This window comes from Notolepis coatsorum, assembly GCF_963971535.1.
Source record: "Notolepis coatsorum genome assembly, chromosome: 4".
NCBI classification, from domain to species: Eukaryota; Metazoa; Chordata; class Actinopteri; order Aulopiformes; family Paralepididae; genus Notolepis; species Notolepis coatsorum.
The window spans coordinates 180999880-181015905 of record NC_140168.1 but is presented as its reverse complement, the minus strand read 5'-3'; the positions used below and the strand labels follow the sequence as shown (position 1 = coordinate 181015905).

The 16026-nt window shown below is 45.6% G+C and overlaps 1 protein-coding gene across 1 annotated transcript; it reads left to right on the top strand.

Moving 5' to 3' along the window:
- Positions 1–11574: 11574 nt before the first annotated feature.
- On the top strand, positions 11575–14908 carry cideb (cell death inducing DFFA like effector b; the record flags this gene model as incomplete). The annotated part of the gene is made up of 4 exons (XM_084312173.1): positions 11575–11709; positions 13281–13439; positions 13867–14057; positions 14764–14908. 4 exons carry the CDS (start codon positions 11575–11577, stop codon positions 14906–14908), a joined length of 630 nt encoding a protein of 209 aa, XP_084168299.1.
- Between the last annotated feature and the right edge of the window lie 1118 nt (positions 14909–16026).

Genomic DNA, 16026 nt, shown 5'->3' with positions numbered 1-16026 from the left:
CAGAAAAAAAAGTATATACATTTGACGTAGAAACTGTACATTGGAGGAGGTTGGGTAGGTGGGGGGGGACTGTACGTTGGAGGTGGTTGGGGGGGGGGGGGGGGGGGGGGTTGAATAGGAGTGGGGGGGAGGTTGGGTAGGAGTGGGGGGGGGGGGGGGGGGTTGGGTAGGAGGGGTGGGTGGGGGACACTGTACCACTGCACAAGCAAAACTGTACATTGGAATATTGACAAGACCATACTTGGTAATTTACTGTACATTGGAGGGGGTTGTGTCCGGACATTTACAGGGGCCAGTTTCGAATTGCAGTCTCCCGTAGGTGTTTTTTGAGAGTGTTTTTGAAAGTGGGTAGTGATTCACATTCCTTTACAGCTTTGGGTAGGGCGTTCCACATTGATGTGGCATAATTGCGAAACGTGTTTAGTCCCTTGTTTGAGCCGAATCTGGGTTTAACATGATTTGTGGAGCTCCCTCTGGTGTTGTGATCGTGGTATTCACTGACCTTTGGGAAGTATTTTGACATGTACATGGGTACCTTGGTCGTGTAGTCAGTGTATCTTGTAGACCAGGCCCATTGCAAGTTGCTGTACTCTGTCGTCTACTCTAAGCCATCCTAGGTTGTCAAAGTGGGCAGGGGTGAGGTGGGTTCTAGGAGTAAGGTCAAGCAGTAGTCTGACCAGTTTGTTTTGAGATGTTTGTAATTTTGTTTTTAGCGCCTTTGAGGTGCTTTGGTACCATGAGGTGCAAGCATAGTCGTAGTACCCTTGAATGAGTGCTCCTGCCAGAGTCTTCAGGGTATTCTTGTTTACCTGTGAGGAGATCCGGTACAAGAATCGAGTTCGTTGGTTGACTTTTTTTATTACATTGGATGCCATTTTGTCACAGGAAAGATTTGCCTCTGTGACCATAGATATCTATATAGAACATATGGCTGTGACAACACAAAACAGGGTTCCTTGAGATAGGGTTAAGAGTTCCTTTCACTACAAGTTAGTTCCACAAGGAAGCATACTAGGACCGCTACTGTTCCTAATTTATGCAAATGACATGTCGTCAGCTTGTGACTGCAACTTGTTCCGGTTTGCGGACGACTCAGCCCTGCTGGTCTCTGACAAGAACAAGTTACAGGTTGAAAAAACCCTCAGCTCGGAACTAGGCAAAATCTGCATATGGCTCGCCGATAACAAACTATCATTACACATGGGCAAAACAGAGTCCATTCTCTTCGGTTCAAATAACAAACTCAGCAAGACCGACGGCTTCTCAGTTACAGTGGGTGACAATATTGTCACAAGGAAAGATGAAATTACCTACCTGGGTTCCATCCTAGAGGCTAATCTTTCCTGTGACAAAATGGCATCCAATGTAATAAAAAAAGTCAACCAACGAACTCGATTCTTGTACCGGATCTCCTCTCTGGTAAACAAGAATACCCTGAAGACTCTGGCAGGAGCACTCATTCAAGGGTACTACGACTATGCTTGCACCTCATGGTACCAAAGCACCTCAAAGGCACTAAAAACCAAATTACAAACATCTCAAAACAAACTAGTCCGACTACTGCTTGACCTGACTCCTAGAACCCACCTCACCCCTGCACACTTTGACAACCTAGGATGGCTTAGAGTAGACGACAGAGCACAGCAACTTGCAATGGGCCTGGTCTACAAGATACACTACACGACCAAGGTACCCATGTACATGTCAAAATACTTCCCAAAGGTCAGTGTATACCACGATCACAACACCAGAGGGAGCTCCACAAATCATGTTAAACCCAGATTCGGCTCAAACAAGGGACTAAACACGTTTCGCAATTATGCCACATCAATGTGGAATGCCCTACCCAAAGCTGCAAAGGAATGTGAATCACTACCCACTTTCAAAAACGCTCTCAAAGAACACCTACGGGAGACTGCAATTCGAAACTGGCCCCTACAAATGTCCTAAACCAGTTGTACAGTAAATGACCAAGTATGGCTTTGTCAGTATTCCAATGTACAGTGTCCCCCACCCACCCCCTACCCAACCCCCCCCCCCCCCCCCCCCCCCCCCCCCCACCTCCAATGTACAGTCCCCCCCCCACCCACCCAACCCCACCGCAGCTACCCAACCTCCTCCAATGTACAGTTTCTACGTCAAATGTATATACACTCTTTTCTGGACACTTTTTGTATCACAAACAGTACTGTATTTGCAAATCTGGTATGTCATAAATGTATAGATGTAGCAGTACGGTCTATCTGTATGTCATGTGTGTCATATATGTTATGATGAATTGAAAATGGGGGACCCTGATGTAAACAAGACGAAAGTCTTTCTCTGGTCTGCATCCCCTTAACAATTGTATGTATTGAGCTGTACTGTACTGTACCCATTCTGCAATCTGTTAATAAACTTTTCAATCAATCAATCAATCAAGCCCAATGAGAAGATAGACCTATATAACATACATATAACGGGGGTCTGCAGCCTAATAATGTGCCTAATGTGTTGAATGAATGAACACTTTATTTAACAGATTGCAGAATGGGTACAATACAGTACGGCTCAATACACACAATTGTTAAGGGTTAAGGTTGGACATTTACGGTGGCCAGTTTCGAATTGCAGCCTCCTGTAGGTGCTCTTTAAGAGCGGTTTTGAATGTGGGTAGGGATTCACATCTTTTTACGGCTGTGGGTAGGGCGTTCCACATTGTTGTGGCATAATTGCGAAACATGTTTAGTCCCTTGTTTGTGCCGAATCTGGGTTGCACATGATTTGTGGAACTCCCTCTGGTGTTGTGGGCGTGGTATTCACTGACCTTTGGGAAGTATTTCAACATGTACATGGGTACCTGAGTGGTGTAGTGTATCTTGTAGACCAGGCCCATTGCAAGTAGCTGTACTCTGTCGTCTACTCTAAGCCATCCTAGGTTGTCAAAGTGGGCAGGGGTGTTCCTTAACATGAGAAAGTTTGAGAATATAGTGGCATATAGTTTATAGCTCTGTGTCTGGATTATACATCTGTAGGCTATTATGGCTAAAAATGTTAAATTACTTTAAAATACCTTTTAGTGGATACAAACATGTCAAAGATCCAACACGACACCCAGAGAAAGAGGGAGGGAGAGAGAGAGACCTTGCCTTGTGTTGTTGTAGCCTATCAGAGTCATCACTTTGCTCAGGGTAAAGTCCAAGCAAATGGGATTGCTGGGTCAAACGGGGACACTCCAATACAATCATCACCACCACTACCAGGGACCAAGGAGGAGCAGAGAACAACACTAGAAAGAAACAGACCAGAGAATGGAGACCACATCTTTATTGTTAAAGTAGGTGGAATTTATTGCATTGATACTCTATTGATTTGTGTTCAATACAGTCTCCAGTTACTCTATTGTCATTCCCTGTGTCTTATGTCTTACTGTACTGTCTGTTGCATTGTCCTACTGCCATAACATATCGTCTAGTCTCCTATGTCTTACTATATTGTCGGCTGTATAGTCTTTGTCATAACATATTGTCTACTGTCATACTGTATCGTCTGTTGTATACTCCTAGTGTCTTGTGGTCCTACTGTATTGACTGACGATTCTGTTGTATTGTCATGTTGTATTGTCCTCTGTTCCACTGTGTGACTATCTCTATAGTTTTTAATTTTGTAGTTACTTTACAGCACTTTGGTCGGCTCTTTGAGCTTTTAAACGTATATAAATAAATGACTTGACTTGACTTGATATGCTATATGACCCTCTTTTGTGTACCGGTAATTCATTTAAAAAGAAAAACAGTGCAGTTGACAGATCCTACAAAATGTGATATATTCCATTCCTAGTTTGCCTGATGTTTTACCATCATATAACCTAATTTCGAATCCTATTCATGGTCTGAAAACATCTGAGTTAAAGTTGATTCTGTTTTTAGGTTCAGGTGCATAGCAGGCTATGGCCTAACACGTCATATAATGTTAGTACTGTATAGAGGTTTAGCTTATCAAATCGGGAGAACCTGAACTGAGAAGAGATGACAGAGATAAACCCAATTCGCCATTCGTTACCAATGCGTTATCTCCAACTGACCAAGTCATCTAAGAACTGTCCGGTTCGTTCAGTCTACACTGTTTTACTGTCTCTTCCCATGTACCTTTGACTGCGTGCCTCTGCAATAAATGTTACACAACACCTCAGTGTTATATGTTGATCAGGACACAATTACTGATATTACCACTGATAGCAGCCCTGTATTTCAGACCTACCATTTTATTCAGGTACAGGGCGGGGTGACAAACATGTACACTATCGAAAGCTACGTGTTTAATACAAACATGTTGTTTGTAACTAAACACATATACTGGTGTTACGGGTGTGTTGAAAAACAATTTCTGTTTTTCTGTTGTTGTTTTTTTCCCAATCATTGATTTCTGGCTCCCGTAAAACACAATGTGTTTAGTTAAAGGGGCACAGCACTCAAATAACACATTTGAATATGTTATTTTCACGGTTTAAGACGGGTCAGTCAATATTTGTGAACATGAGCTACTCTCTCTCCCAAAGCCAGAAACCAGAGAAGTAAGAATCAAACTTGTGATGTCATCAAGTATAAAGTCTGGAGTTGCTACATTGACAATGGATGAGAGACTGATGTTGTGAACCCACAGAACGTTTGACGAGAGCCTGATGTTGTGAACCTTCAACCCGTTTGTTTTCTTTTTCATATAGAAATTAGCTTTATTTTGGGGCGACAGTGGCTCGGGAGGTAGAGCAGTCGTCTGGTAATCTGGAGGTTCCCGGTTCGATTCCCACCCCTCCCGGGCAGCGTGTCGAAGTGTCCTTGAGCAAGACACTTAACCCCTAACTGCTTCCAATGAGCAGGTTGGCACCTTGCATGGTTGCCTCTGCCATCGGTGTGTGAATGTGTGAGTGAATGGGTAGAATGTGAGGAACTAATCGTAAAGCGCGTTGGATAAATGTATCATTCACCATTTACCGTTTGCCATTCTATAGTGTCTCAGTTCTGAAACAGAAAAGGTACCTATGAACGTTAGGTTATGACTATAACCAAGTTCTGTTAATTAGGGGTGACGCTCGGCATCACTCATGCACTGTCCTCGCACGTGCACGCGCACTGAATAAAATTCCACAAATGTACCTTTAATACCAGTATTCGTCTGACCACACCCCTCGTTAGCTTACCTTCATAAGCAGGTGTGTGGTCACCTGCTCTCCTCCTTCCCAAGCTTTCACCACAAGGTGAGGTCAAGGGCTGCAGCGGCGTCGGATGCCGAGCGTCACCCCTAATTAACAGAACTTGGTTATAGTCATAACCTAACGTTCTGTATCATTAGGGGATCCGCTCGGCATCACTCATGCACATAGGGAGGCCGAGCGGAGCCACCGGCCGACAAATACACCCCGCTGAAAGCCCCCCACGACCATCAGAACAGGGAGGGCCGAGCCCCCCCGACCCCCCCTAATGGAGGGCACCCCCCCTATTAGAGGTTTCCCGGAAGGGCGACGGACCCGACCATGCGAAGAGGCACTCAAGCAACTCAACGCACAGGGTGAGCAGCCGTGGCCTGACCCCACGACTACACACACGCACAACCCGCATGCCACCCGGAAACGAACGGAGGGAACAACCTCGTTACTGCCCCCAGAAACACGGGGTCAAGGGCAAACCCAACCCCGTGGCAAGGCCGTAGCAGCGGAGCGCGAAGGAAGGCCCAGACCCACCAAAGGGGAACGGGGGCCCGGAGAAGTCCATGATGCCAGCATCAAGACCCCACCAGGTGGGCACTTAATGACCCCGCCCCCAACATCGCCAGCGTATTCGAACAAAGGCCCCTCAGCCGAGCGGGCCCTGTCCCCCCAATAGTACACCGCCTGGCACACTGACCCTGCAGAACAGGCAGTCAGCATGGCCGTAAGCCCACAAAAAAGGTTAACCAACGGAAGCAGGCAGCGCACCGGGGAAAACCAGGCAACAGGCTGTTAACCCGAGCCTGGAGACTGCGGACGAGACAGGCGCCAGAGGGGACAGCTGAACACAGCCGCCCCGGCGGAAGGGGCGCATGCTGGCGTTGTTGCATGACCAAGCCTCCATTTAAAAACCCCCACCCAGAGGGGTTGAGGCAGAGAAGGCTGACACGATTGGCAGACGTCATGAACGTGCAGGGGCACCCTCAACCGGTTAACCCGGGAGTTGACACTGCTCCAACACACCAGAGAACCAACCACCTAGTCGTTACCCTATGCGGTGGTTGGTCCCATAACCCCTCAGGAAAAAAACACCAAAACATACCTGCGGCACTGCCGCAGTACCCGTGTTCCAGTTTCCAACAGGGTTATCCCGGGCCTACGGGTCAACGAAAACATTACTTCGGACCGGGCCCGGTGATACGGGGAGCACAGGGTCCCCTGAGGAGGTCAAAGACCACTCCAACAGACCCCTCTTCACCATGCGTAAGAGAAGAGCGCAAGAATGGAAAACCAGCCCCAACACCCCGTACTTGGTATTCCCAGGAGGTCACCCAACCAAGTACTAACCAAGACCAACCTGCGTGGCGGCCGAGATCCGCCGAGATCGGGCGTGTACAGGCTGGCACGGCCGTAAGCCATTACGACAGTGTAGAATACAATGCACCCAACAAGGGCTCCATAGCGCTTAACCCTGTGACACCCGGACCGACCTAGCATTTTTCCCCCTGAAAAAAAAGCCCAAGTCCCTCAGGGTACCAGAACAGCAGATCTGCATCCCCGGCGGACAACGGGTTTAACCGATCCGGACCAGCGTGACCAGAACCAGTCCCGTGCCCTAACCACGCCGACATGCCAACTCCAGGAGAAGGGGCAGATATGCGTGTTGATCTTAAACATGAAAAGAAGGCGCCACCCAGACGTTCGGTGCGAACCGCGCCCGGTGGCCCACCCCCAGGGCGTGAGACCCTTCTACATATGTCCAGATCCATTCCGTTATCATCCCCTGATACGAACAAGAACCCGTCGACAACCACACAGGTCGTCGGAAGAGGAAAAACCCCCATCCCAATTGCTTTATAAAAACGCTGTTTTAACCCCAAGCAACCAAGGCGCGCCAGTCAGTTGCTTAATGTCCAGCAGAACATCCCGAGCTAGCACTATGTGTGCGTCGGGCATATCCACATCAATAATAGGCCATGTAGACCATCTTATTGAATCCCCAAGGCGCCCAGGGGAACGACAAGAGGGGCGGGATGCAACCAACTCCATGAATGAATGAGTGAAAACTTTATTCAACAGATTGCAGAATGGGTACAATACCGTACGGCTCAATACATACAACTGTTAAGGGTATGCAGACCTGAGAAAGACGTTAGTCTTGTTACCATCAGGGTCCCCCATTTCCAATTCATATAGATTCATCCAACTCTTTATAATAATAAAGAAGAAGCATCAACCGTATGAACCCAACTGCACAGCTGGGAGTAAAAAACTTTTTTTTTTTTTTTTCTTTTTTACGTTGACCAGTCAGCTGGTTCTTTTTAGCGTTTATCGCTTTTTTTCTGGTCAAGCATGACCGACAGAAACAGGTTGAATGGGATATAGATCGGGGAAAGACACTCTGAGAAAATACGGCGAGTCCGGGAGTCGAACTCGTGTACCCCAGATCCGTGACGCGCACGGTTGTCCCCGACGCCGAAATAGCGCCGAGATACGCGGTGAGCTACTGGAGCTCCCCCAAAAAAAAAAACTGTTTATTTTTTACATCCAGTCACTCCTTTTGTCAGAGAGTACAGACCGAACTTTCCCAGAAGCCTTCCCACATGAGTCGTAGTTGTGAAAAAGACATGCCAACTGTGAGTCACGTGACCAAGCGTAGCAGACCCGCAAGCCCTACGCTCTAACTCGACACCTTAACACCACAACCTTACGTAAAGATCTTAACTCACGGAAGCCGTCGCCATAGCAACATTGCTATGACGGGGGGAAACCCTGTACACGGCTCCTGTTTGTAATAGGAGTCGGCAGGACAACCCCCCCCCCCCTCCCTGCCAAGACGTTCGAACGACTCTGCCCTGACTGGCTCAGCAGAATGAGAAAAAATCTCCTAAACCAACCAAGTGGAAAGGAGGGGTTTATTCGACACCCCCTCACAAAAAACCCTTTTTCCCTACACATAATAACAACTGTAGCATTTTGAAACCTTCGATAGAATGCCAATGTATAGCGTAAGCTAATACAATGCCCGCTACCCACAAATGTGAACAGGATTTATAACAAAACAAGTCGTATGTGTGTGAATCCTACACCCGCTTTCTATGTCATACATAGCAACGCTGACAGAGAGTAACGGCCAGGCCGTGGAACGTGCGTGTACGAGTATTACTGCAACTAACACAACAGCGTTGTGGGACACATTTACTTTGTTCAAGCAATGGAAATACCACCAGTTTCTACCTGCATGTGGAGCGTCAGGCTAATAGAACCTCCTACGACTGAGTGTATGCTTGCAGACCTTGCCTAATCTCGTAACACAACATGACCCATCCCTCAATGTAATAGTGCAGATTCACATTTACGCAACCCCATCATATGATTTGTTGAAGAAACACAGTTTGTTTGGCCAATAATACAGTTCCCCTTATATCGGGGAACTCTTTATTTCCAGGCACAAAAACATAATCATGAGGGGCCGGGGAGGGTGTAGAGGAGAGGGGACACAGAGGGAAAAGTCACTTTTAGCGGCGTCTGCCACCTCGTGCCGCTCGAGTCTTGCCACCCCGAGGAGCCCCGGAGGGACGGTAGGTAACTGTCTGCTGGTCTCGACGTTCCCTACCGTCTCCTCCGGTCGTGGATGGGCCGGCGGTAGCAGAAGCGCCGTCTCTTCTCCTGGCCTTCTTGGAGGGGCCAGCAGCGGCGGCGGAGGCAGTGGTAGGCACGGCGGAGGGAGCTCGACGTCGTGGAAGCCTTCTGACTCCACCGGCAAGGACGGGAGGCGGAAAATGGGGTTGGAGAACGGATCTCTCCTCTGCCATCTCTCTGCACGTTGAGGTCATCAGCTGCAGGGCCTTCCCGAACAGTCCAGCATCGGAGAGGCTGGCCGTCAGAAGAGGGGTTCTCTTCTTCTCCGGCACTCGAGCCTGCTCCAGCCAAAGGTGGCGCTGGATCAGGGTGGCCAGGGCGCGCGTCTTCCCCGAGGCTATGGCCAGCACCTGGGTAAGGTGCAGGACAGCTCCTGCCGCCTGGGTGATCTGATCGCATTTTACCTCGGTCAGATCCATGCCGCCCGTCATTATCCCCGATACAAATCTAGCCAGGTGGGCGATGTTAGAAGCCGCAGCCAGCGATTGTGTACCAGCGATAAATGACTGGTCACCCCAATATGCCAATCGCCTATCCGATCTTCCATGGAGAACCGGCTTGCATAATGGTTCCCACACCACATCCGGACAGAGGAGAGCGGCCATCGGCCTATCAAGCCGTGGCATGCCCTCTCTCATACCTTTGACCAACCCCGACACCCGCGTAACTGGTACGTAGGCGGGGGCAAGTCCCATGATGTTAGAAACCGCCTGACCCTGACGAACATAGGCCCCCATTGAGGGGAAAAATGGGTAGACAACATCCACCCCTCTCACCGGGCGACGCTGCCAGAGATGACCTATGAGATCGTCAGGGACAGGAGCAGGCAATGGCAGCGGCAGCGGCACGCCGTTTGCAGCGGCAGCTACCGCCATGAGCTCGGGAAACAAAGCCAGCAGTTCCCCCTGCTGACCTTCCTCCACCGAACCCGCATCCCTCACATGCAGCAGGTTTTGACCCATTGAGGAGCCACAGTCTGATGTGGCTGATAGCAGGGCATCCTGCTGATGAGGCCGAGGTGGTTCCTCGACATCTTCGAACAAGGCGTCCCAAGGAGCCATTTCTCCCCCCTCCAGTGTTTCCTGGATAGGAGGGATACTCGCCTCCACAGGACCTTCAAACAAGAATCCGTCCGACTCTTCCATGAAGTCCTCAGTTTCCATCGGACATCCAGAGCCGGACGCATCCTCGCTGGTCTCCAGCAATTCCCCAAACCCAGGCCGTTCACGCCTGCATGCCACCATCTTGCGACGTGAACGGGCAGACGCGAAAAGTTTGCGTCGCAAATCCTCCGGACCCAAAACAACCGACCGTTCAACAACGGACGATTCCCTGGAACCAGAGTCGAGATCAGGCCATCGCCGGAGCGACGGCACCGATGCCTCGGCTCCTCGGAGAGGCAAACTACCCATCGGCTGCCTCCTGGGCTGGGTCGGCAACCACAAAAGTGGCAGCAGCCCCGCACCAAAACGCACGACGGAGGCGGGAATGGAGAACCGCTGGTGAAGAGTGGGTCTACTCTCCGAAGAAGACATTATGACTTAGCTTTTTCCTTTGAACAGTTATGAGAGAAGAAAAAACTAAGCACAATGTAAACTTGTCACAACTCTTTTCAACTAACAACACGTCAAGTGGGGTACTACCGAGGCACTTCCTTGTGGTGAAAGCGAGAAGGAAGAGAGCAGGTGACCACACACCTGCTTATGAAGGTAAGCTAACGAGGGGTGTGGTCAGACGAATACTGGTATTAAAGGTACATTTGTGGAATTTTATTCAGTGTGCGTGCACGTGCGAGGACAGTGCATGAGTGATGCCGAGCGGATCCCCTAATGATACAGAACTCGGAACGTTCCCCTGGGTGCTCTCAGTGTCATGTCATTGTCTATGGAGCAGCTTCAGACTTTATACTTGTTGACATCATTTGGAAGAGAATAGCTCATTTTCACTAATATTTTTGTTCCGTCTTGGCCCAGAGGAATAACATGCATGAATTCTGAAATTGGGCGTAGTTCCCCTTTAAGGACAACATATCCAACGTTATTTAAAACGTCTCTTTTTTTTTAAATTTCAAATACGCTTTTAGTAGAAGTCTAAACTGTTTGGACTCTTGGGTCAATTTCCTGAAAACTTGTTTTTCTCAATTATCTTTTTATTGATTATTTTTTACAATAATAATAATAAGTAATACAAATATAATAAAATTAAGAATAAATAAATAAAATATAACAAAATAAAAAATCTATGGTCGCATTACATTTCAGTATAAGTAATCAATGCATAACACACTGAGGTTGGTGGACAGTCAGAGGTCCATGAGGGGTTCCCAAGTTCTGAGAATGACGTCCTCCTTGTTCTTCAAAGTATATATCTACGCTGTTCCAGTTGCAATGTGTCCTGGATAATCTTTTTAAAGAGCTCAAGTGCCCACCACAGTTAGGACAGCCGAAACCCGTCCAATCTTTCGCCGTCGACTAAAGACGCACTTCTTCAACCATTATCTAACCTTATTGTCATGCACTTGTCCTAATATACTCCTACACTGTAGCAGTCAACACTTTGATGAACATTGTTACTCATCTGATAGATTTGTGCCCTTCCTGATGACTTGTCGTAAAGAACTTGTAAGTCGCTTTGGATAAAAGCGTCAGCTAAATGACTAAATGTAAATGTAAATGTTGGAGGTCTTTGTTTGTTCCAGTTGAGTCTGAAAATCTTTTGTTTGTATCACAGCTGACACACAGTATATAAATATGTATCGTCTGTTCCTCAGATCAGTGACCAGTCGGGTGTGGTCACTTCCACAGCGCCCGTTCAGAGTGTGCTCTCACAACAGGGACACCAGGAAGGGCCTGACGGCAGGGACTCTTGGACAGCTGAGAGAGAAGGTGAGGATCACAACACAGCAGGCATAAAAGAAGAGACGGTGTCCTACACAGTAATCATAACTACCCACCTCATACCCATATAACTCTGTATGATAGCATGTACAATATTGATGTATAGCGTATATATATTAAAATATTTATATTTACCACATATATAAATAAATACACATCTCGCAGAATATACCTGCATATAATTCTTCTATACCTATACTACCACATATACTATATTTACCACATATATAAATACATACACATGTCTGAATATACCTGCATATAATTATTCTATATACCTTATACACCTGCATATAACTCTGTATGATAGCATGTACAATAATGCTGTATAGCGTATATACACATTAAAATATTTATATTTACCATATATAAATACACATATCTGTCTGAATTCTGAATATACTTCTTCTATATACCTACTTATACACCTGCATATAACTATGTATGATAGCATGTACAATAGTACTGTATATACCGTATATATATATATATATTAAAATATTTATATTTACCACATATATAAATAAATACACATATCTGTCTGAATATACCTGCATATAGTTTTTCTATATACCTACTTATACACCTGCATATAACTCTGTATTATAGCATGTACAATAATGCTGTACATATATATATATATATTTTCTTTTACCATGTATACTATCTATCCACATGTTTGTACATACCTGCATATAATTATTTTGTACATATCTGTAGATACTATCTATATCTGTACATATCCCTTACCTACTCTTACTGCTGGCCAGTATGAATTACTACACAATAAATTTCGCAGAGTACATTTTACTCAAACGGAGTAAGATTTTACTCAGTTTGAGTAAAATTTACTGTTTGAGCAAAATCTACTCTGCGAAATTTACTGTGTACCATAGTGTCTTACCTGTATCACTGTACATATTAATACTACAACACTGTACATACATCTGATTAGCACTACTCAGTAGTACTAATTTATATATTTTATACCCAGTTTAATCACCTGTACATTGCATATTACTGCAGTGAACCATTTCTTCACTGCAGTTACAATTCCGAGTCCTATTAGCTTTTACGTTTTGTCTGATTGCAGAGTGCCAATCTCATCCATACATTTTACAAACGGATCATTTGTGTTGGGTCATGGATCATATTTACATGGTGGCCATTTTGCTCTCATGTCATGATCAGGTTGGGATTTTGTTCCACCCTGTTCCCACGCAACAGGGTGGAAAGAAATCCCAACCAGAGCATGACACAAGAGCAAAATGGCCACCGTGTGACTAATGGTCAATTGGGCAAACATGACTGAGATATAATCCATTTTCTCCATTAAAGACACATTATTCCATATATCAAAAACAGCAAAAATTAAGAGTCTTTGCTTTAACTTCTGACACGTGCACAACACGTCTCTTCATATCAGGTCTTAGCATCTGGGAAATACTCCCGATACCGATACCCTATCTTTAGCCCGGTGTCGACTCGATATCCCATACCAGTATCGCTGCCTCCTTACTAGTGTGATTGTCTCGTTCTTCCTCTCGCCGCTGCTCCAGGTGTGCCAGGCCCTGATGATGTCGCTGTCCGCGGTCACTCTGTCCCTGGTGTGTGAGGAGGACGGGACAGAGGTGGACTCTGAGGAGTTCCTCATGGCCCTGCCTGACAACACCGTCTTCATGGCCCTGGAGCCTGGGCAGACATGGAAGCCTCAGGATGTACGGCTGACTATTAGTCATTATCAATCATTAATTAGAGATTAATAGTCATTATCAATCATTCAGCCATTGTAAAATCAACTATTCTGAAAGAAAAAGTGGATAATATATATATATATTTTAAATAATCTCAAGGCCATTTGACTAGAAGCACTGCAGTGTGCAACTGATACGATCTGTGTGGTGTTTTCTTTTGGTGCTCTCAACACATTTACATCTACACATTCAAGCTGCTTCAATCAGATTAAATCCCCAATATTGCTTTTTTGATGTCATACAAGAAAAGACAAAAGACATAAAAAATACATCTCATAAGTCCAAAGCTAAATGCCATCATACATCGTATTGTGACAAGAAATAATGTTTTGATTTGGACTTTACAATCTTGACCGTCTTACGCTAAATGATTTTACTCTGAACCCCACAGGGCACAATTGTCTCCAAGCAGCAGGACTACAACAAGCCCCGAGCTGGGAAAGACATAGCCCGTGTGACCTTTGACCTGTATAGGTTGAACCCCAAGGACCTGTTTGGCTCTCTGAATGTCAAAGCGACCTTCCAAGGCCTGTACTCCATCAGTGCAGACTTCCAATGTCTGGGCCCCAAGAAGGTCCTCAGGTAAGACAATAGGGATGAGATGTGGGAGGACAACGTACAGAGAAGTATTTATTTGTCAGGATGAAGTAGTACTTTAGGTCTGTACAGTGAAGTCTTTATTTGTCAGGATAAAGTAGTACTTTAGGTCTGTACAGAGAAGTATTTATTTGTCAGGATAACGTAGTACTTTAGGTCTGTACAGAGAAGTCTTTATTTGTCATGCAGCAACACACACATGTAAGATGGGCGACACACAGGAACACACATGCTCCATTGGGTCGCAGATTAAATGCCTCTCTGCACTTGACCCATCATGTCGTCCTTCCCCCCCAAGAGCAGCCTGTTCTATTTATTGTTATGTTGAAACTTTACATTTTCAAATAAAAAAAATTCTGTTACCGCTGCTGAGCTATATCTTAAAATCAGCTGACACTGTTGACAGGCTCACACACACACACTACTCTAGTCACTCAACCCATAGAAAATACATCAGGCAATTATTCTAAATGTATCGATACTAATAAAATGGAATATTTTAGTTTTTAATGGCTGGTGTATCGTGCAACCCTACTCTTTAACACGGTTGTCTCGCATTCTCTTTTGTAACACGGTACTGTGTGTTCTGACAAAACACATTTCCGTACCAACAGACAATAAAGAAGGATCTTATCTTAACTGAACAATAACAATACTAATGACGTTGCTCATGACACCGTCTCTCCCTCAGAGAAGCCCTGCGCATGTCCTCTCTCCTCCTCCACGCAGCCGGACACCTCCTCATCACCTCCGCCTCAGTCATCCGACGCATCATAGAGGGGGCGGAATTCTGGCAGCCGCAGAGGGAGGAGGAATACGCCACCAGCTGGAACTGAGGCCTCTCGGGAGTTCTTGATCCATGATGCGAGATCACCATGATGACAATAGGGAGGTGTAGTTTCACGTCACTTTAGTTTCCCGCGCGGTCCACCCGTATTAGGGATTTATCATTGGGAACATTTATTATCGGCTATTGTAATAATTCTGCCTCATGAACATTGGCAAGCTTTCCATTTTTGCACAAAATTAGTTCCCTTCTATCACTAACATGATTGTTTAACATTTTTGGTTGAAATAAAATTATACGTAATTATTTTACAATTAATTGCGAATTGTTTCATGTTGAGCTATAGATTGTGGATGAATACACACAGAAAGGTACACCATGCCAATGTTCATGCTTTATTTGTTACGAGACGATTTAGAAATGTGTCCATTGGAAATACATTGCAATTTCAAGCGAGGTGGACCGGCCGGAAACAACAATGACGTAACCACTACACCTCCCTAGTCCCTATATCACCATTTTGGACGTGTGGACCAAATGTCATTCACGGCGCCCATAGAAAAATGTACTGTAGTTACACGTACAGTATTCCTGTTTATTTAGTTTTCTTTTTCTCCATACACAGATGTACTACAGAAATACTGTAGTGGTTATTTATGTAGTGGAATATTATAGAAATGTATGGTGGATCACTATAGTATTCCTGTGGTTTTACCATAGAAATGCTGTTTCTATAGTATTTATATTAGTAACTATAGTGTGCGTTCTATTGCATACACTAATCACAACGAATCACTATGGAAACATAATTCATTTTCACTGTCTTAACTGTCTGGGACCAAGTTGATCTGTACATCCATGTTTGAAATGAATAAAATAAATAAAAAGATCTTGAACGCCTGTAATTCTAAGAGGGGAAAAGGCCAATCAACGCAGAATTAGAAAGGTATGATTGAAAAGAGACCTTTGACCCTCTACCATGTAGGGTGAACTACATGGTAGAGGGCCTGGATGGGGTGATCACAGGAACGCCCATTACCCAGACCGCAGCTGAGCAGTAAAGCCCCTGCAGCTAGTTTCATTCAAGATATATGGCAGCCATTCTGTTCTGATTCATAACTTCCATGCCAGTGTATAACGGAAAGAAAACTTTTCAGAACAGAATGT